The sequence below is a fragment of the Cherax quadricarinatus genome, unplaced genomic scaffold (genome assembly GCF_038502225.1).
Source record: "Cherax quadricarinatus isolate ZL_2023a unplaced genomic scaffold, ASM3850222v1 Contig162, whole genome shotgun sequence".
Lineage (NCBI taxonomy): Eukaryota > Metazoa > Arthropoda > Malacostraca > Decapoda > Parastacidae > Cherax > Cherax quadricarinatus.
Window position 1 is genome coordinate 214305 of NW_027195188.1, and position 23557 is coordinate 237861.

The window sequence follows — 23557 nt, forward strand, 5'->3', positions numbered from 1 at the left end:
CTCAGTGGTGAGCTCTTCATTGTGGTCTTCCACCAATTCTTCCACATCCTCCAAACTCACATCCAACCCCATGGAACTCCCCAGTGCCACAATTGATTTTACAACAGACATAGGCTCATTAGGGTCAGTCCCAAATCCTTCAAAATCCCTCTTGTCAACACAATCTGGCCACAATTTTCTCCAGGCAGAGTTCAAAGTCCTGGTAGTCACTCCCTCCCAAGCCATACCTATAAGGGTTATGCAGTGGAGGATGCTGAAGTGTTCTCTCCAAAATTCCCTTAGGGTCAAGTGAGTGTCTGTTGTCACAGTCAAGCACCTGTGAAACATTGCTTTTGTGTAGAGTTTTTTAAAGTTTGCAATAACCTGCTGGTCCATGGGTTGGAGGAGAGGAGTGGTATTTGGAGGCAAGAACTTTTCTGTGATAAACCCAAACTCCTCGAAAATTAGTTCATCCAAGTTTGGAGGATGAGCAGGTGCATTGTCCATTACTTGAGATCCAATTTCTTTTCCAGGAGATACTCCTTCACACTAGGGCCAAACACTTCGTTGAACCACTCGACGAAAATTTCCCTCGTGACCCATGCCTTACTATTAGATTTCCAAAACACACACAATTTACTCTTCATAACATTGTTTTTCCTGAACACTCTGGGATTTTCAGAATGGTACACTAGTAATGGCTTCACTTTGAAATCCCCACTAGCATTAGCACAGAACATTAGCGTCAGCCTGTCTTTCATAGGCGTGTGTCCTGGCATTGCCTTTTCCTCTTGTGTAATGAAGGTCCTCTTTGGCATTTTCTTCCAAAAGAGGCCTGTTTTGTCACAATTGAACACTTGTTCAGGTTTCAGTCCTTCAGCCTCTATGTACTCCTGGAATTCATGCACATATTTTTCAGCCGCCTTGTGGTCCGAACTGGCAGCCTCACCATGCCTTACCACACTGTGTATGCCAGTACGGTTCTTAAATCTCTCAAACCAGCCTTTGCTGGCCTTAAATTCACTCACTTCACCACTATTTGCAGGCAATTTCTTTACCAAATCTTCATGCAACTGCCTTTTCACAAATAATCGAAGTCATAAGAGTATCTCCTGCTAATTGTTTCTCATTTATCCACACCAATAATAACTTCTCAACCTCTTCCAGTACTGGTGATCTCATTTTTGTCAGCATAGTTACTCCCTTTGCAACAACAGCATCCTTTATTTCCTTTTTCTTGGCCACTATGGAGCATAAGGTTGTGTAGGGTTTCTTATACATCCTGGACAGTTCGGCCACACTTGTACCACTTTCATATGGTTCAATGATGGTTTTCTTAAATTCAATTGTATTTCTCACCTTCTTTACCACAGGCTTGGCACTAGGAGCTTTCTTTGGAGCCATGGTAGCTTATTTAGTACTTGCAAGCACTAAAATAAATGGAATATTATGAAATATTTCGCTGGAGCACGTGAGGAGACCTTCGCTCACTGGTAAACAATGCCAGACTGGCTACCGCCCCGGCTCACGCCGTGGGTACGCGTCCCGGAATAACTACAACTCGAGAGTCAACCTATGAAAAGCGAGTCCATGTTTATACGAAAATACCCCTATGATTGGCAAATTTTACGATTGCCGGGAACTATGAAAAGCGGGGGACCACTGTACTGAATAATTGTATCTCATAAATTGTATCTCGTAAATGTTTCTCATTATTGTATCTCATAAATGTCTAACCTGTGACCCAATCAAACTTTATTATTTTTAATTACATTACCTAACAGAATACTCCACTCTATTGAATGCACAGCAACACAGTAAATGACCATATGACCTGTCTTTGTAATACTCATTTGTGCTAAATTGTTATCTGTTTACAATAATGTTTTTACCACTGAATATATCATTGAAGGCTTAGTTAATCTTAAGTTAATTTTAAGCCTGCCCATAATGCTCTGCATACAAGGGGCTTTGGCATGTTGCACTTTAATAACTGTATTCCTTTGCACTTCTCTGTATCATGTTCAAATATGTAATGACGTATTTTAAGTATGATTGGGTGGCTGGGAATTCGCGAATGTTTGAAGCCCGCGAAAGTGGAAAACGCAAATGTGGAGGGAGACCTGTACAATCACCTAATTTAATTTAGTCTTAAGTTTGCCTGAAATGCTCTTCATTTCAGGCAAACTTAACCCTTTCAGGGTTGGTGCCGTACTAGTATGGCTTGCACGCCAGGGTTGGTACCGTACTAGTACGCATAAATTCTAGCTCTTTCAAATCTAGCGAAAGAAAGCTGGTAGACCTACATATGTAAGAATGGGTCTATGTGGTCAGTGTGCGCAGTATAAAAAAATCCTGCAGCACACAGTGCATAATGAGAAAAAAAAAAACTCCAATCGTGTTTTTGGTTTTAAACAGCGACTTTGCAGTGTATTTTCGTATGGTATTTTTTATTGTATTCTAGTTTTCCTGGTCTCATTTTATAGAGTGGAAGACATATTACAGAAATTGAGGTGATTTTGATTGGTTTCACAATGAAAAATTCCTTGAAATTGAGCTCAAAGTAGCAGAAATGTTCTATTTTTGTCAAAGTTCAAGAGTAAGCAAAACATGCCATGCGTCCAATACACGTCAACTGGTGAGTCTGATATTCTTTCACAAGTGCTCTGATATTATGTATACCATTTCTACACCATTTCTACACTAATGCAGTAGTCTGCATAGCACTAAATCTTCTATTTTTTGTGAGAATAAACATTCAAAGTGGAAAACAAAAGAAATGTAACAGAGCCCTGGGGACATGACTAATGAACAGAGGAAATGTTATTTTAGTGCCAGGAATGTCTGTCTTGTTTATTCTGGAACCTATTTGGAAATTGGCATCTTTTGAAGTTTGTGTGAAATTGGCAAAATTGCCAATTTCTGACCACTTTATGGATAGTTGAAATTGGTAAATGGGTGGTTTCTTGTGCTCATTCGATAGAAAAAATGGAGTTCTAGCGAAATAGTTATGATTTTTGTCGACTGGTTCATTGGAATTGGCCGAAAATAGGGCTCAAAGTGGGCGAAATCGCCGATGCGTAAACATCGTCGAGACAGCTAACTTCGCGAGAGCATAATTCCATAAGTTTTCCATCAAATTTCATACTTTTGGTGTCATTATGATTAGGAAAAGATTCTCTGTCATTTCATTTTTTTTTTTTTTTTTGAAAAATTTCCAACCCTGAGAAGTTTAGGAGAGGGCCTGCCAACCCTGAAAGGGTTAAAACATTTAGGTGTGCATACCAAAAGCATGCACACATAAATGCCATTCAACTCTGTACAAACATTTATCATGCTGAAATAAAGTACAGGTACTTCTCACTTAACAACCGAGTTCTGTTCCTAAGAGTAGGTCAATAAGTGAATTGGTCGTTAAGTGAGGAGCCATCCCTTACTGATACTTCAGACATACTGTACTGGTAGTGAGTTTGTGTCAACCATTTTTAGATATTGTTAGGACTTTTAGTTTCTGGCATCTGAGCAGTGAATGGGTTAAAGAGGGAAGTTTGGTTTTCTACAAAAAAAAGGCTGGGAACCATTGTTCTAAAAGTTACATTTTTTGGAATATAAGATATCTTTTGTACATGTACTCGGCTAATTTTGTATGAATTTCCTATATTTCACTACCAGAACTGAGTAAAGTACAGTAGTTGTGTTTTCCAGATGACTGTGTAAACACTTACCATCATGAAGGGAGGCAACACTGACACTTGCAACTCAGATTCTCAGGTAAGTTTTCATTCTTGTTACAGATATGTTAATGCAGCCTCTCCTCACTTAATGAGAGAGTTCCGTTCCTTAGACCACGTCAGTAAACGAATTCGTTGCAAAGTGAGGAGCATACTATAATAGTGGTTTGTGTAGACTGTCTTTGATATTGTTTTAATGTCACCTTTGCACCATTTATAACATTTCTGGTATATTTTTAAATGTTTATACAGTAGTGTACTATACAGTGGAACCTCTACTTGCGAGCGTGTCCACATGCGAGTTTTTCCAAATATGAGCAGTCGATAGGTCGATTTTTTGCTTCCATACACGAACAAAATTTCCACAAGAGAGCAGACCTCAAGGCAGGTTCCTTGACACTGGTGAGGGGCTCTTGCTCTTGATCTTGGGAATTGCATCTCATTTGTTTGTTGGACTATCTTATTGAAACTTGGGCAATGTATGATGGAAAGATGCTTCTTAACATACACCAAAAATGAAAGAAATCTAAGCATAAATAATGGAGCTCACTTCTCACCAATTAGCCACCCCTTAGTGGTAATTTCGAATGTTTTTTATGGTTGTCTTCTCATTTTTGCAGATGACAAGAAACAGATGATTGCTGATGTTATGAATGAAAAGAAGTTGGATGTCCTGGCCCTAAGCGAAACAAAGCTGAAGGGGGTAGGGGAGTTTCGGTGGGGGGAAATAAATGGGATTAAATCTGGAGTATCTGAGAGAGTTAGAGCAAAGGAAGGGGTAGCAGTAATGTTGAATGATCAGTTATGGAAGGAGAAACGAGAATATGAATGTGTAAATTCAAGAATTATGTGGATTAAAGTAAAGGTTGGATGCGAGAAGTGGGTCATAATAAGCGTGTATGCACCTGGAGAAGAGAGGAATGCAGAGGAGAGAGAGAGATTTTGGGAGATGTTAAGTGAATGTATAGGAGCCTTTGAACCAAGTGAGAGAGTAATTGTGGTAGGGGACCTGAATGCTAAAGTAGGAGAAACTTTTAGAGAGGGTGTGGTAGGTAAGTTTGGGATGCCAGGTGTAAATGATAATGGGAGCCCTTTGATTGAACTTTGTATAGAAAGGGGTTTAGTTATAGGTAATACATATTTTAAGAAAAAGAGGATAAATAAATATACAAGATATGATGTAGGGCGAAATGACAGTAGTTTGTTGGATTATGTATTGGTAGATAAAAGACTGTTAAGTAGACTTCAGGATGTACATGTTTATAGAGGGGCCACAGATATATCAGATCACTTTCTAGTTGTAGCTACACTGAGAGTAAAAGGTAGATGGGATACAAGGAGAATAGAAGCATCAGGGAAGAGAGAGGTGAAGGTTTATAAACTAAAAGAGGAGGCAGTTAGGGTAAGATATAAACAGCTATTGGAGGATAGATGGGCTAATGAGAGCATAGGCAATGGGGTCGAAGAGGTATGGGGTAGGTTTAAAAATGTAGTGTTAGAGTGTTCAGCAGAAGTTTGTGGTTACAGGAAAGTGGGTGCGGGAGGGAAGAGGAGCGATTGGTGGAATGATGATGTGAAGAGAGTAGTAAGGGAGAAAAAGTTAGCATATGAGAAGTTTTTACAAAGTAGAAGTGATGCAAGGAGGGAAGAGTATATGGAGAAAAAGAGAGAGGTTAAGAGAGTGGTGAAGCAATGTAAAAAGAGAGCAAATGAGAGAGTGGGTGAGATGTCATCAACAAATTTTGTTGAAAATAAGAAAAAGTTTTGGAGTGAGATTAACAAGTTAAGAAAGCCTAGAGAACAAATGGATTTGTCAGTTAAAAATAGGAGAGGGAGTTATTAAATGGAGAGTTAGAGGTATTGGGAAGATGGAGGGAATATTTTGAGGAATTGTTAAATGTTGATGAAGATAGGGAAGCTGTGATTTCGTATATAGGGCAAGGAGGAACAACATCTTGTAGGAGTGAGGAAGAGCCAGTTGTGAGTGTGGGGGAAGTTCGTGAGGCAGTAGGTAAAATGAAAGGGGGTAAGGCAGCCGGGATTGATGGGATAAAGATAGAAATGTTAAAAGCAGGTGGGGATATAGTTTTGGAGTGGTTGGTGCAATTATTTAATAAATGTATTGAAGAGGGTAAGGTACCTAGGGTACACAAATAACCCGCACATAAAAGACAGAAGCTTACGACGACGTTTCGGTCCGACTTGGACCATTGACAAAGTCACACGTCGTTGTAAGCTTCTGTCTTTTATGTGCTGGTTATTTGTGTATCGTTCCAGTCACGGTATTGTGCCTTTTTGTTATTTATTTATTTAAGGTACCTAGGGATTGGCAGAGAGCATGCATAGTTCCTTTGTATAAAGGCAAAGGGGATAAAAGAGAGTGCAAAAATTATAGGGGGATAAGTCTGTTGAGTATACCTGGCAAAGTGTATGGTAGAGTTATTATTGAAAGAATTAAGAGTAAGACGGAGAATAGGATAGCAGATGAACAAGGAGGCTTTAGGAAAGGTAGGGGGTGTGTGGACCAGGTGTTTACAGTGAAACATATAAGTGAACAGTATTTAGATAAGGCTAAAAAGGTCTTTGTGGCATTTATGGATTTGGAAAAGGCATATGACAGGGTGGATAGGGGGGCAATGTGGCAGATGTATGGTGTAGGAGGTAGGTTACTGAAAGCAGTGAAGAGTTTTTACGAGGATAGTGAGGCTCAAGTTAGAGTATGTAGGAAAGAGGGAAATTATTTCCCAGTAAAAGTAGGCCTTAGACAAGGATGTGTGATGTCACCGTGGTTGTTTAATATACAGTGGACCCCCGCATAGCGACTTTAATCCGTGCAAGAGGGCTGATTGTTATGCGAAATGTTCGGTATGCGAATGAATTTTCCCCATAAGAAATAATGGAAATCAAATTAATCCGTGCAAGACACCCAAAAGTATGAAAAAAAAAATTTTACCACATGAAATATACATTTTCCTACACACAAAGAGAAGGATACATGCACAATAGTAGAGTAGTACATGCACAATATATATTGTGCATGTACTACTCTACTAAATGAAGAATAAATGACACTTACCTTTATTGAAGATGCAGCAATGACTGATGAGACTGTGTCCTGGGAGTGCCTTTTCCTCCTGAGTACTGTAGGTCCTGTTTGGCATTTTCTTCCAGAACAGGCCTTATCACACTGTGTATGCCACTACGATTCTTAAATCTCTCAAACCAACCTTTGCTGGCTTTAAATTCACCAATATGAGCACTAGTTCCAGGCATTTTTCCCTGTTCACCTGGGTGTTAGTTGACTGGTGTGGGTAGCATCCTGGGAGACAAGATTAAGGACCCCAATGGAAATAAGTTAGACAGTCTTCGATGACACTGACTTTTTTGGGTTATCCTGGGTGGCAAATCCTCTGGGGTTAATTGTTTCTTGGTATTCTCAATAAGCCACACCAACAACGGTGCTACAGCAGCAGCAGTAGCTGACGGTGGTACAGCAGCAACAGACGATGCTACAGCAGCAACAAACGATGCTACAGCAGCAGCAGACGATGCTACAGCAGCAGCAGACGATGCTACAGCAGCAGCAGACGATGCTACAGCAGCAGCAGACAATGCTACAGCAGCAGCAGACGATGCTACAGCAGCAGCAGACGATGCTACAGCAGCAACAGACGATGCTACAGCAGCAGCAGACGATGCTACAGCAGCAGCAGACGATGCTACAGCAGCAGCAGACAATGCTACAGCAGCAGCAGACGATGCTACAGCAGCAGCAGACGATGCTACAGCAGCAGCAGACGATGCTACAGCAGCAGCAGACGGTACTACAGCAGCAGCAGCAGACGGTACTACAGCAGCAGCAGCAGCTGACGGTGGTACAACAGCAGCAGCAGCTGACAGTGCAGCAGCAGCTGACAGTGCAGCAGCAGCTGACAGTGCAGCAGCAGATGACAGTGCAGCAGCAGCTGACGGTGGTACAGCACCAGCTGTACCACCAATAGTAGCGATGGTTGATTGGGGTTTATTATACAACCTGGCCAGCTCGGAGACACGCACTCCACTTTCATACTTATCAATGATCTTTTTCCTCATCTCTATAGTAATTCTCACCCTTATTGCTGTAGGGTTGGCACTAGAAGCTTTCTTGGGGCCCATGTTCACTTACTTTCCAGAAAAAATCACCAAAAACACTGTAATAATACGAAATGTTCCGATTGTATGCTTGGATGTTACCGCGGAGGCTGGCTGGTAAACAATGCCACCGGCGGAACATGTGAGCGTGGCTCAGGCCGCACATTGGACGCGTCTCGGACGAAGGGCGGTGAGCGGGTTTTTGGGCGGTATGCGAGGCAAAATTTTTGCGAAAAAAGCGAGCAGTATGCGGATTGTACGGTATGCGATGCGTGCGGTATGCGGGGGTCCACTGTATTTATAGATGGGGTTGTAAGAGAAGTACAGTGGACCCCCGCATAGCGACCTTAATCCATGCAAGAGGGCTGGTTGTTATGCGAAATGTTCGGTATGCGAATGAATTTTCCCCATAAGAAATAATGGAAATCAAATTAATCCGTGCAAGACACCCAAAAGTATGAAAAAAAAAATTTTTACCACATGAAATGTTAATTTTAATACACACAAACTGAAAAAGGCATGCACAATTACATGACACTTACTTTTATTGAAGATCTGGTGGTGATTGATGGGATGGGAGGAGGGGAGAGAGAGTGTTAGTGTTTAGAAGGGGAATCCCCTTCCATTAAGACTTGAGGTGTCGAGTCCTTTTCTGGGGTTACTTCCCTTCTTCTTTTAATGCCACTAGGACCAGCTTCAGAGTCACTGGACTTCTTTCTCACAACATATTTGTCCATAGTGGCCTGTACCTCTCGTTCCTTTATGACTTCCCTAAAGTGTTTCACAACATTGTCAGTGTACAGGTTGCCAACACGGCTTGCAATAGCTGTGTGAGGGTGATTTTCATCCATGAAGGTTTGCACTTCAAGCCACTTTGCACAGATTTCCTTAATCTTTGTAGTAGGCAATTTCTTCAATTTCTCTCTCCCCTCCTCTGAACCAGTTTCCTCAGGTCTGGCCTCTTGCTGTTGAAGTTGATCTATCAGCTCATCAGTGGTTAGTTCTTCATTGTCCTCCTCCACCAACTCTTCCACATCCCCACTAACCTCCAACCCTAAGGACTTTCCCAATGCCACAATGGATTCCTCAACTGGCATAATCCTCTCAGGGTTAGCCTCAAACCCTTCAAAATCCCTTTTGTCTACACATTCTGGCCACAGTTTCTTCCAAGCAGAGTTCAAGGTCTTCTTAGTCACTCCCTCCCAAGCCTTACCTATAAGGTTTACACAATTGAGGATATTAAAGTGATCTCTCCAAAACTCTCTTAGAGTCAGTTGAGTTTCTGAGGTCACTACAAAGCACCTTTCAAACAGAGCTTTTGTGTACAGTTTTTTGAAGTTTGCAATAACCTGCTGGTCCATGGGCTGCAGGAGAGGAGTGGTATTAGGAGGCAAAAACTTCACCTTAATGAATTTCATGTCCCCATAAAGTCGCTCTGCCACGTCTGTATGATGACCAGGGGCATTGTCTAACACCAGGAGGCACTTAAGTTCTAATTTCTTTTCATTTAGGTAATCTTTCACATTGGGGGCAAATGCATGGTGTAACCAGTCATAGAAAAAGTCCCTAGTGACCCATGCCTTACTGTTTGCTCTCCACAGCACACACAAATTCTCCTTGAGGACATTCTTTTGCCTGAACGGTCTGGGAGTTTCAGAGTGATACACTAATAAAGGCTTCACTTTGCAATCACCAGTAGCATTGGAACACATCAACAAAGTAAGCCTGTCTTTCATAGGCTTATGTCCTGGGAGTGCCTAACCCAAAAGGATTCTTTCAGGTATACAGAAGTAAGATCAGGGACAAGATAGGCCCACTCAAAAGTTCCTCGGGTCAGCTCACTGACAGTGATAAGGAAATGTGTAGAATTTTTAACACATACTTCCTCTCAGTTTTTACACAGGAGGATACCAGCGATATTCCAGTAATGATAAATTATGTAGAACAGGACGATAATAAACTGTGCACTATTAGGGTCACAAGTGACATGGTCCTTAGGCAAATAGATAAATTAAAACCTAACAAATCCCCAGGCCCTGATGAACTGTATGCAAGGGTTCTAAAGGAATGTAAAGAGGAGCTTAGCACCCCTTTGGCTAATCTTTTCAACATATCACTACAAACTGGCATGGTGCCAGATAAGTGGAAAATGGCAAATGTGATACCTATTTTCAAAACAGGTGACAGGTCCTTAGCTTCGAACTATAGACCAATAAGCCTAACCTCCATAGTGGGAAAATTTATGGAATCAATAATTGCCGAGGCAGTTCGTAGCCACCTTGAAAAACATAAATTAATCAACGAATCTCAGCATGGTTTTACAAAGGGGCGTTCCTGCCTTACGAATTTATTAACTTTTTTCACTAAGGTATTTGAGGAGGTAGATCATGGTAATGAATATGATATTGTGTATATGGACTTCAGTAAGGCTTTTGACAGGGTCCCACATCAGAGACTATTGAGGAAAATTAAAGCACATGGAATAGGAGGAGAAATTTTTTCCTGGATAGAGGCATGGTTGACAAATAGGCAGCAGAGAGTTTGCATAAATGGGGAGAAATCAGAGTGGGGAAGTGTCACGAGCGGTGTTCCACAGGGGTCAGTGTTGGGCCCCCTGCTGTTCACAATCTACATAAACGACATAGATGAGGGCATAAAGAGCGACATCGGCAAGTTTGCCGATGACACCAAAATAGGCCGTCGAATTCATTCTGACGAGGACATTCGAGCACTCCAGGAAGATTTGAATAGACTGATGCAGTGGTCGGAGAAGTGGCAGATGCAGTTTAATATAGACAAATGCAAAGTTCTAAATGTTGGACAGGACAATAACCATGCCACATATAAACTAAATAATGTAGATCTTAATATTACGGATTGCGAAAAAGATTTAGGAGTTCTGGTTAGCAGTAATCTGAAACCAAGACAACAGTGCATAAGTGTTCGCAATAAAGCTAATAGAATCCTTGGCTTCATATCAAGAAGCATAAATAATAGGAGTCCTCAGGTTGTTCTTCAACTCTATACATCCTTGGTTAGGCCTCATTTAGATTATGCTGCACAGTTTTGGTCACCGTATTACAGAATGGATATAAATTCTCTGGAAAATGTACAAAGGAGGATGACAAAGTTGATCCCATGTATCAGAAACCTTCCCTATGAGGATAGACTAAGGGCCCTGAAACTGCACTCTCTAGAAAGACGAAGAATTAGGGGGGATATGATTGAGGTGTATAAATGGAAGACAGGAATAAATAAAGGGGATGTAAATAGTGTGCTGAAAACATCTAGCCTAGACAGGACTCGCAGCAATGGTTTTAAGTTGGAAAAATTCAGATTCAGGAAGGATATAGGAAAGTACTGGTTTGGTAATAGAGTTGTGGATGAGTGGAACAAACTCCCAAGTACCGTTATAGAGGCCAGAACGTTGTGTAGCTTTAAAAATAGGTTGGATAAATACATGAGTGGATGTGGGTGGGTGTGAGTTAGACCTGATAGCTTGTGCTACCAGGTCGGTTGCCGTGTTCCTCCCTTAAGTCAATGTGACCTGACCTGACTAGGTTGGGTGCATTGGCTTAAGCCGGTAGGAGACTTGGACCTGCCTCGCATGGGCCAGTAGGCCTTCTGCAGTGTTCCTTCGTTCTTATGTTCTTATGTTCTTATGTAATGTAGGTCCTGCTTGGCATTTTCTTCCAAAACAGGCCTGTTTCATCACAATTAAACACTTGTTCAGGTTTCAGTCCTTCACTTTCTATGTACTCCTTGAATTCCTGCACATATTTTTCAGCTGCTTTGTGGTCCGAACTGGCAGCCTCACCATGCCTTATCACACTATGTATGCCACTACGCTTCTTAAATCTCTCAAACCAACCTTTGCTAGCCTTAAATTCACTCACATCATCACTAGTTGCAGGCATTTTTTTAATTAAATCCTCATGGAACTTCCTAGCCTTTTCGCTTATGATCGCTTGAGAGACGCTATCTCCTGCTAGCTGTTTTTCATTTATCCACACCAATAAGAGTCTCTCAACATCTTCCATCACTTGTGATCTCTGTTTCGAAAACACAGTTAAACCTTTGGCAAGAACAGCTTCCTTCATTGCCTTTCTGTTGCCCACAATAGTAGAGATGGTTGATTTGGGTTTCTTGTACAACCTGACCAGGTAGGCGACACGCACTCCACTTTCATACTTATCAATGATCTCTTTCTTCATCTCTATTGGAATTCTCACCCTTATTGCTGTAGGGTTGGAACTAGAAGCTTTCTTGGGGCCCATGGTCACTTATTTTCCAGATAAAGCACCGAAAACACTGTAATAATACGAAATATTCCGATTGTATGCTTGGATGTTACCGCGGAGACTGGCTGGTAAACAATGCCACCAGCGGAACATATGAGGCTGGCTCAGGCCGCACATTGGACGCGTCTCGGACGAAGGGCGGTGAGCGGGTTTTTGGGCGGTATGCGAGGCAAAATTTTTGCGATCAAAGCGAGCGGTATGCGGATTGTATGGTATGCGATGTGTACGGTATGCGGGGGTCCACTGTATATGCGAGGGTCTTGGCAAGAGGCGTGGAGTTAAAAGATAAAGAATCACACATAAAGTGGGAGTTGTCACAGTTGCTCTTTGCTGATGACACTGTGCACTTGGGAGATTCTGAAGAGAAGTTGCAGAGATTGGTGGATGAATTTAGTAGGGTGTGCAAAAGAAGAAAATTGAAAGTGAATACAGGAAAGAGTAAGGTTATGAGGATAACAAAAAGATTAGGTGATGAAAGATTGGATATCAGATTGGAGGGAGAGAGTATGGAGGAGGTGAATGTATTCAGATATTTGGGAGTGGACATGTCAGCGGATGGGTCTATGAAAGATGAGGTGAATCATAGAATTGATGAGGGGAAAAGGGTGAGTGGTGCACTTAGGAGTCTGTGGAGACAAAGAACTTTGTCCTTGGAGGCAAAGAGGGGAATGTATGAGAGTATAGTTTTACCAACGCTCTTATATGGGTGTGAAGCATGGGTGATGAATGTTGCAGCGAGGAGAAGGCTGGAGGCAGTGGAGATGTCATGTCTGAGAGCAATGTGTGGTGTGAATATAATGCAGAGAATTCGTAGTTTGGAAGTTAGGAGGAGGTGCGGGATTACCAAAACTGTTGTCCAGAGGGCTGAGGAAGGGTTGTTGAGGTGGTTCGGACATGTGGAGAGAATGGAGCGAAACAGAATAACTTCAAGAGTGTATCAGTCTGTAGTGGAAGGAAGGCGTGGTAGGGGTTGGCCTAGGAAAGGTTGGAGGGAGGGGGTAAAGGAGGTTTTGTGTGCGAAGGGCTTGGACTTCCAGCAGGCATGCGTGAGCGTGTTTGGTAGGAGTGAATGGAGACAAATGGTTTTTAATACTTGACGTGCTGTTGGAGTGTGAGCAAAGTAACATTTATGAAGGGGTTCAGGGAAACCGGCAGGCCGGACTTGAGTCCTGGAGATGGGAAGTACAGTGCCTGCACTCTGAAGGAGGGGTGTTAATGTTGCAGTTTAAAAACTGTAGTGTAAAGCACCCTTCTGGCAAGACAGTGATGGAGTGAATGATGGTGAAAGATTTTCTTTTTCGGGCCACCCTGCCTTGGTGGGAATCGGCCAGTGTGATAATAAATAAATAATAATTCTCATTTTTTTGGTCTCATTTGATAGAATGAGAGATATATTACAAAAACGGATATAATTTTGATTGCTTTCATGATGAAAAGTATCATGAAATAGAGCTCAACCTAGGAGAAATGGTCCATTGCTTGGCTGTTTCAGATTAAACCAATGGCGTCACTGTCCATTCCAGTATGCAGTCATGAGTGGGTTGACATTATTTATACAATTATTGCAATCAGGAATAACAGTAAATCTTATATTTGTTGTGTGAATAAAAATTACAAATTATATAATAATAATAATAATAATAATATGTATAATAATAATATGTATAATAATAATAGTATAATAATAATACAATGATAATAATAATAATATATAATGTGTATAATAATAATACACATACAGTGGAACCTCTACTTGCGAGTGTAATCCGTTCCATGACCTTGCTCGCAGCTGGATTTGCTCATTTGCAGTCACTTTTTCTCATTTAAATTAACTGAAATGCAATTAATCCGTTCCAGTGGAATTCTGTATTTCAATAATTTCGCTAATATCAACTCTGCGGCTTATTTATCTATCTCACTTCATCTAATATGACATAATAAACAATATAAATAACATAGAAACATGATATATACTCTAAAATGAATAAAATATGTCATTCATGTAGTGGTATGGGCGGTGTCGGCGGTGGACAAGAGTTTGTTTGGAGACCTGGCAAAATACTTCATGAATAATTTCGCTAATATCATCTATACGGCTTATTTATATATGACAGTTCATCTAATAAATGAAATCGAAGGAAACCCAAAGTATTTCTTCTCCTATGCCAAATCAAAGTCGAGAACAACGTCCAGTATTGGGCCCCTACTTAAAAAAGATGGGTCCTACACAGATGACAGCAAGGAAATGAGTGAGCTACTCAAGTCCCAATATGACTCAGTTTTTAGCAAGCCACTAACCAGTCTGAGAGTCGAAGATCGAAATGAATTTTTTATGAGAGAGCCACAGAATTTGGTTAACACAAGCCTATCTGATGTTATCCTGACGCCAAATGACTTCGAACAGGCGATAAATGACATGCCCATGCACTCTGCCCCAGGGCCAGACTCATGGAACTCCGTGTTCATCAAGAGCTTTTACCATCCTATGGAGAGGGAGCATGGACACGGGGGTCGTCCCACAGTTACTAAAAACAACAGACATAGCCCCACTCCACAAAGGGGGCAGTAAAGCAATAGCAAAGAACTACAGACCGATAGCACTAACATCCCATATCATAAAAATCTTTGAAAGGGTCCTAAGAAGCAAGATCACCACTCATCTAGAAACCCATCAGTTACACAACCCAGGGCAACATGGGTTTAGAACAGGTCGCTCCTGTCTGTCTCAACTATTGGATCACTCCGACAAGGTCCTAGATGCACTAGAAGACAAAAAGAATGCAGATGTAATATATACAGACTTTGCAAAAGCCTTCGACAAGTGTGACCATGGCGTAATAGCGCACAAAATGCGTGCTAAAGGAATAACAGGAAAAGTCGGTCGATGGATCTATAATTTCCTCACTAACAGAACACAGAGAGTAGTAGTCAACAGAGTAAAGTACGAGGCAGCTACGGTGAAAAGCTCTGTTCCACAAGGCACAGTACTCGCTCCCATCTTGTTCCTCATCCTCATAGACAAGGATGTCAGCCACAGCATCGTGTCTTCCTTTGCAGATGACACCAGAATCTGCATGACAGTGTCTTCCATTGCAGACACTGCAAGGCTCCAGGCGGACATCAACCAAATCTTTCAGTGGGCTGCAGAAAACAATATGAAGTTCAACGTTGAGAAATTTCAATTACTCAGATATGGTAAACACGAGGAAATTAAATCTTCATCAGAGTACAAAACAAATTCTGGCCACAAAATAGAGCGAAACACCAATGTCAAAGACCTGGGAGTGATCATGTCGGAGGATCTCACCTTCAAGGACCATAACATTGTATCAATCGCATCTGCTAGAAAAATGACAGGATGGATAATGAGAACCTTCAAAACTAGGGATGCCAAGCCCATGATGACACTCTTCAGGTCACTTGTTCTATCTAGGCTGGAATATTGCTGCACACTAACAGCACCTTTCAAGGCAGGTGAAATTGCTGACCTAGAAAATGTACAGAGAACCTTCACGGCACGCATAACGGAGATAAAACACCTCAATTACTGGGAGCGCTTGAGGTTCCTGAACCTGTATTTCCTGGAACGCAGGCGGGAGAGATACGTGATTATATACACCTGGAAAATCCTAAAGGGACTAGTACCGAACTTGCACACGAAAATCACTCACTACGAAAGCAAAAGACTTGGCAGACGATGCAACATCCCCCCAATGAAAAGCAGGGGTGTCACTAGCATGTTAAGAGACCATACAATAAGTGTCAGGGGCCCAAGACTGTTCAACTGCCTCCCAGCATACATAACGGGGATTACCAACAGACCCCTGGCAGTCTTCAAGCTGGCACTGGACAAGCACCTAAAGTCGGTTACTGACCAGCCGGGCTGTGGCTCGTACGTTGGTTTGCGTGCAGCCAGCAGTAACAGCCTGGTTGATCAGGCTCTGGTCCACCAGAAGGCCTGGTCACAGACCGGGCCGTGGGGGTGTTGACCCCCGGAACTCTCTCCAGGTAAACTCCAGGTAATATGACATAACAAACAATATAAATAACATAGAAACATGATATATGCTCTAGAATGAATAAAATATGTCACTCATGTAGTGGTATGGGCGGTGTCGGTGGTGGACGAGAGTTTGTCTGGAGACCGGGCAAAATATAGTGGACCCTCAACATTCAATTCAATTCAATTCAAAGTTTATTCTCTATAAGGATTACAATGCTGAGTTTACAGAATTTGGTTATTGTGTGGTTTACATGTAGTAAAATAATAATTACAGAGTGTACCACTAGAACACCTAGCATGGCTAGGCATTTCGGGCAGACTTATATTAAATCTTAAGTTTAAAATATTACAAAATTATGAGGTAAGTTGGTATTATGGCTAAGTGACTAAATACTAGTTGTGAGTTTAGCAGTGTGAATGCTTTTGTTTTGGCACTATACATAGTTTCAGTATTGGAGTATCACAGGCCAACTTATGACTAGTTAAGATTCATTATTTTGAGATTGAGATTGATATTTCTGTTTATAGTCAAATGGGTGAGTGAGTGTAAGTGTGAACCACCAGGTGGTATTCGTATTATTAGTTGACTGGGTGTATCAGGGAGATAAGATGTTTTCTGATGGTAGTTTTGAAGGTGATGAATGTGTCTGCAGTTTTGGAATTTTCAGGTAGGGTGTTCCAGATTTTAGGGCCTTCAACATACATTGAATTTTTGTAAAGGTTTAGCCAGACACGGGGAATGTCATAGAGATGTTTGTGTCTGGTGTTGTGCCTGTGGGTTCTGTCACAACTATCAAGAAAGCGTTTTAGGTCAAGGTTAATATTGGAATTTAAGGTCCTGTAGATGTAGATTGCACAGTAGTAAGTGTGGATGTACTGAACAGGGAGTAAGTTTAGATCTATGAAGAGTGGGGGGTGTGTTGCCAGGGATGGGATTTAGTGATTATTCTTACTGCTGCTTTTTGTTGGGTTATTATTGGCTTTAGGTGTGTTGCTGCAGTTGAACCCCAAGCACAGATAGCATAGGTGAGGTATGGATATATAAGTGAATGGTATAGTGTGAGAAGGGCAGTTTGAGGCACGTAGTATCGTATCTTGGAGAGGATCCCAACCGTTTTGGATACTTTTTTGGTTATGTGTTGGATATGGGTGCTGAAGTTCAGGTTGTTGTCGAGGTATTGGCCTAGGAATTTGCCCTCATTATGCCTGGCAATTAGAGTGTTGTCGATCTTAATGTTAATTTGCGCATCTCCTGCTCTGCTTCCAAACATAATGTAGGTTTTGTCAACGTTAAGCGTAAGTTTATTGGCTGTCATCCAAGTCGATATTTTGATCAGCTCCTCATTAACAATGGTGTTGAGGGTGGCAAGATTAGGGTGAGAGATGACATAAGTCGTGTCGTCAGCAAAGAGAATGGGGTTCAGGTGTCGAGATACGTTTGGAAGATCATTGATGTATATGAGGAAGAGCAGGGGACCAAGGACACTTCCCTGCAGAACTCCAGTATCAAGTGGCTGTGTTGTTGATGCTGTGTCTTTAATGGTGACATACTGATACCTATTAGTAAGGTAAGATTTGAAATATGCAAGCGCATGGCCTCTTATACCATAATGGTCAAGTTTGTGGAGTAGGATGCCGTGGTCTACTGTGTCAAAAGCTTTTCTTAGGTCAATAAAAATTCCTAGTGGATATTCCTTATTTTCCAATGCTGTGTAAAGCAGATCTAGCATTTTTATGATTGCATCGTTAGTGCTTTTATTTTTCCTGAATCCAAATTGGCAGGGGTTGAGTATGTTTTGTGACGTTATAAATGAATACAGTCTCCAGTGCACGAGTTTCTCAAAGATTTTGGATAGCAATGGTAAGTTTGATATTGGCCTATAGTTGTTTAAATCTGTAGGGTCACCACCTTTATGTATTGGTGTAACCCTTGTCGTCTTGAGTAATTTCGGGAAGGTGCTAGTTTCTAGTGACTTGTTAAAAAGTAATGAGATAATATGCGAGAGGACATGGGCCACTCTCTTGTACAATAATGGTGGGACATGAGACAGATTCCCTGAGTTATTTTTAAGTGACTTTATAATCTCGGTGACTTCCGTGGGCTCAGTTGGAGCAAGATAGAAGGAATTTGGGAAATTCCCTTCTAGGTAGTCCCCGGCATGGGCATTGGTACGTGGGATTTTATTGGCGAGATTAGAACCTATGGTTGAGAAGAAGTCGTTTATCTTGTTAGCTGTGTCAGTGGGTTGCAGTGGTGTTTCATTAGGTTTAGTTAGGACAATATTCTTGTTTTTTTTCAGTTTGTGGGTCCCTAGAATCTGAGAGAGTGTTTTCCAGGTCTTTTTTTATATCTCCTCTTGTGTCAGTGAATCTACTGGAGTAGTATAGTTGTTTGGCTTTCTTTATTACTTTGGTGAGGACTGATGAATAGTGTTTAAGAATATCTTTGTGTATTAAGCCCTGTCTATATTGCTTTTCATATTGGTGTTTCTTATCAATGGATTTCAGAATGGTGCTGGTTACCCATGGGCAACCAAGCCGTTTGTTTGTGATCTGTTTCGTTTTTATAGGACAATGTTTGTTGTATAGTCTAAGTAGTTTGTTAAGAAAAATGTCTGTCCAGTCATCAATACCATTGGCCTTGGAGAATTCTGTAGGCCAGTCAACAGTCTCTATGTCAGCTGTGAACTTCCTTATTGAGGCCTCATCATGGAGTCTAAATGAGGCTTTGTTGTATTCAAGTGGTGGTTTACTAATGTTTGTCAAGAGGAAGGTAGGGTAGTGGTCTGTAGTGCTATCTGTGATTATCCCTGATTTAAGGGGGCTAGTATATTGGTCCATATGTGGTCTATTATAGTTGCACTTGTTTCAGTGAGCCTGGTTGGTTTAGTTATTGTTGGTATGAGAAGTGTGTTGTTCATATTGTTGATGAAATCAGTTACAGGCTGATCATCTAGTAGGCCAAGGTTGATGTTGAAGTCTCCAGCTAAGAGAAGGTGGTGCTTATTCATTTGTCTGTTTGTTATTAGTGCCTTTAATTTCTCACTGAAGTTTGGGATGTTTGTGTGGGGTATCCGGTAAATGGCACAGATTGTTAAAGGCGTCTTGAGGTTTTTTACAGTAAAATTAGCAAAAATGTATTCTCCATATTCATCACTAAAGCAATTGGTGCTAATACAAGATAATTGGTTAGAGTAATAGATTGCATTCGATACTAATCCGTTCTTGAGAGCTATTGAATGTCGAAAATATCGAAAGTCGAACTAATTTTCCACATAAGAAATAATGGAAATCAAATTAATCCGTTCAAGACACCCAAAAGTATGAAAAATTTTTTTTTACCACATGAAATATTAAGTTTAATGCAATAGAATAATTACAATAACAACAATGACAATAGATTAATAACAATAGAATAAATGACACTTACGTTTAATGAAGATCTGGTGATGATTGATGGGATGGGAGGAGGGGAGAGTGTGGATGGTGTTAGTGTTTAGAAGGGGAATCCCCTTCCATTAGGACTTGAACTCGCAGCCTCACCATGCCTTACCACACTGTGTATGCCACTACAATTCTTAAATCTTTCAAACCAACCTTTGCTGGCCTTAACTTCACTCTCATCACCACTAGTTGCAGGCACTTTCTTTACCAAATCATCATGCACTCCGACACACGCACTCCACTTTCGTACTTTGCAATTATCTCTTTCTTCATATCAATAGTCATTAGCACCTTTTTTCTCGAAGGGTTGGCACTAGAAGCTTTCTTGGGGCCCATGGTTACTTATTTTGCAGAAACAAGCACCAAAAACAGTGATAATATGGATAATATGGAATGTACCGAATATATCCTTAGATGCACGCACACTGGCTGGCTTGTAAACACTGGCACACACGGGGCAGTTCAGGCCACACGTGGACATGTCTCGTACGAATCGTATTGAATGTCTGGTTTTCCATCGAACGTCGAGGTGAAATTTATGCGTTAAAATGCATCGAATGTCGGATTTATCGAATGTCGATGCCATCAAATGTCGGGGGTCCACTGTACTTCATGAATAATTTTGCTAATATCATCTATACGGCTTATTTATATATCACAGTTCATCTAATATGACATAACAAACAATATAAATAACATAGAAACATGATATATACGTACTCTAGAATGAATAAAGTATGTCATTATGTAACAGGTGGAGGCGGCCACAACCGCTCCCTCTTTGTTGTGGCAAACACTGCCATCTAGTGACGGCCTTTTGAAGCCGTCTGTTATTTTTTTTTTTTTTTCAACAAGTCGGCCGTCTCCCACCGAGGCAGGGTGACCCAAAAAGAAAGAAAATCCCCAAAAAGAAAATACTTTTATCATCATTCAACACTTTCACCTCACTCACACATAATCACTCTTTTTGCAGAGGTGCTCAGAACACAACAGTTTAGAAGCATATACGTATAAAGATACACAACATATCCCTTCAAACCGCTCCCACTCCTTTAGAGTGCAGGCATTGTACTTCCCATTTCCAGGATACAAGTCCGGCTATATAAAAAAAACCGGTTTCCCTGAATCCCTTCACTAAATGTTACCCTGCTCACACTCCAACAGATCGTCAGGTCCCAAATACCATTCGTCTCCATTCACTCCTATTGAACACGCTTATGCATGCCTGCTGGAAGTCCAAGCCCCATGCCCACAAAACCTCCCTTACTCCTTCCTTCCAACCTTTTCGAGGACGACCCCTACTCCGCCTTCCTTCTCCTACAGATTTAAATGCTCTCCATGTCATTCTACTTTGATCCATTCTCTCTAAATGACCAAGCCACCTCAACAACCCCTCTTCAGCCCTCTGACTAATGCTTTTACTAACTCCACACCTTCTAATTTCCACACTCCAAATTTTCTGCATAATATTTACACCACACATTGCCCCTAGACAGGACATCTCCACTGCCTCCAACCGCCTCCTCGCTGCTGCATTCACAACCCAAGCTTCACACCCATATGAGAGTGTTGGTACCACTATACTTTCATACATTCCCTTCTTTTCCTCCATAGATAACGTTTTATGACTCCACATATACCTCAACGCACCACTCACCTTTTTTCCCTCATCAATTCTATGATTAACCTCATCCTTCATAAATCCATCCGCCGACACGTCAACTCCCAAGTATCTGAAAACATTCACTTCTTCCATACTCCTCCTCCCCAATTTGATATCCAATTTTTCTTTATCTAAATCATTTGATACCCTCATCACTTTACTCTTTTCTATGTTCACTTTCTATTATTATAATTATTATATGTAGTACATTACAGTGGACCCCCGGTTAACGATTTTAATCCGTGCAAGAGGGCTCATCGTTATGCGAAATAATCGTTATGCGAATGAATTTTCCCCATAAGAAATAATGGAAATAAAATTAATCCGTGCAAGACGCCCAAAAGTATGAAAAAAATTTTTTTTTACCACATGAAATGTTAATTTTAATACACACAAACTGAAAAAGGCATGCACAATTAAATGACACTTACTTTTATTGAAGATCTGGTGATGATTGATGGGATGGGAGGAGGGGAGAGAGTGTGTTAGTGTTTAGAAGGGGAATCCCCTTCCATTAGGACTTGAGGTAGTAAGTCCTTTTCTGGGGTTACTTCCCTTCTTCTTTTAATGCCACTAGGGCCAGCTTCAGAGTCACTGGACTTCTTTCGCACAAGATATCTGTCCATAGTGGCCTGTACCTCTCGTTCCTTTATGACTTGCCTAAAGTGTTTCACAACATTGTCAGTGTAATAATCACCAGCACGGCTTGCAATAGCTGTGTGAGGGTGATTTTCATCCATGAAGGTTTGCACTTCAAGCCACTTAGCACAGATTTCCTTTATCTTTGTAGTAGGCAACTTCTTCAATTTCTCTCTCCCCTCCTCTGAACCAGTTTCCTCAGGTCTGGCCTCTTGCTCTTGAAGTTGATCTATCAGCTCATCAGTGGTTAGTTCTTCATTGTCCTCCTCCACCAACTCTTCCACATCCTCCCCACTAACCTCCAACCCCAAGGACTTTCCCAATGCCACAATGGATTCCTCAACTGGCACAGGATTCTCAGGGTTAGCCTCAAACCCTTCAAAATCCCTTTTGTCTACACATTCTGGCCACAGTTTCTTCCAAGCAGAGTTCAAGGTCCTCTTAGTCACTTCCTCCCAAGCCTTACCTATAAGGTTTACACAATTGAGGATATTAAAGTGATCTCTCCAAAACTCTCTTAGAGTCAGTTGAGTTTCTGAGGTCATTACAAAGCACCTTTCAAACAGAGCTTTTGTGTACAGTTTCTTGAAGTTGGAAATAACCTGCTGGTCCATGGGCTGCAGGAGAGGAGTGGTATTAGGAGGCAAAAACTTCACCTTAATGAAGCTCATGTCCCCATAAAGTCGCTCTGCCACGTCTGTAGGATGACCAGGGGCATTGTCTAACACCAGGAGGCACTTAAGTTCTAATTTCTTTTCAGTTAGGTAATTTTTCACATTGGGGGCAAATGCATGGTGTAACCAGTTATAGAAAAATTCCCTAGTGACCCATGCCTTACTGTTTGCCCTCCACAGCACACACAAATTATCCTTGAGGACATTCTTTTGCCTGAACGCTCTGGGAGTTTCAGAGTGATACACTAATAAAGGCTTCACTTTGCAATCACCAGTAGCATTGGCACACATCAACAAAGTAAGCCTGTCTTTCATAGGCTTATGTCCTGGGAGTGCCTTTTCCTCCTGAGTAATGTAGGTCCTGCTTGGCATTTTCTTCCAGAACAGGCCTGTTTCATCACAATTAAACACTTGTTCAGGTTTCAGTCCTTCAGTTTCTATGTACTCCTTGAATTCCTGCACATATTTTTCAGCCGCTTTGTGGTCCGAACTGGCAGCCTCACCATGCCTTATCACACTATGGATGCCACTACGCTTCTTAAATCTCTCAAACCAACCTTTGCTGGCCTTAAATTCACTCACATCATCACTAGTTGCAGGCATTTTTTTAATTAAATCCTCATGCAACTTCCTAGCCTTTTCACATATGATCGCTTGAGAGATGCTATCTCCTGCTATCTGTTTTTCATTTATCCACACCAATAAGAGTCTCTCAACATCTTCCATCACTTGCGATCTTTGTTTCGAAAACACAGTTGAACCTTTGGCAAGAACAGCTTCCTTGATTGTCTTTCTGGTGCCCACAATAGTAGCGATGGTTGATTGGGGTTTCTTGTACAGCTTGACTAGGTCGGCTATACGCACTCCACTTTCATACTTATCAATTATCTCTTTCTTCATCTCTATAGTAATTCTTACCCTTTGAGGTGTAGGGTTGGCACTAGAAGCTTTCTTGGGGCCCATGGTCACTTATTTTCCAGAAACAGCACCGA

At 41.4% G+C, this 23557-nt stretch overlaps 1 protein-coding gene across 3 annotated transcripts in view; it reads left to right on the top strand.

Moving 5' to 3' along the window:
• Positions 1 to 23557, top strand: part of LOC128686614 (S phase cyclin A-associated protein in the endoplasmic reticulum) — a 74984-nt gene that overhangs the window by 12591 nt on the left and 38836 nt on the right. For all 3 annotated transcript variants that reach the window (XM_053773562.2, XM_053773564.2, XM_053773563.2), the window contains exon 2: positions 3685 to 3750. In XM_053773562.2, coding sequence (XP_053629537.2) covers positions 3709 to 3750 — 42 coding nt within the window. In that variant the 5' untranslated portion in view covers positions 3685 to 3708. The remainder of the gene's footprint in view (positions 1 to 3684; positions 3751 to 23557) is intronic.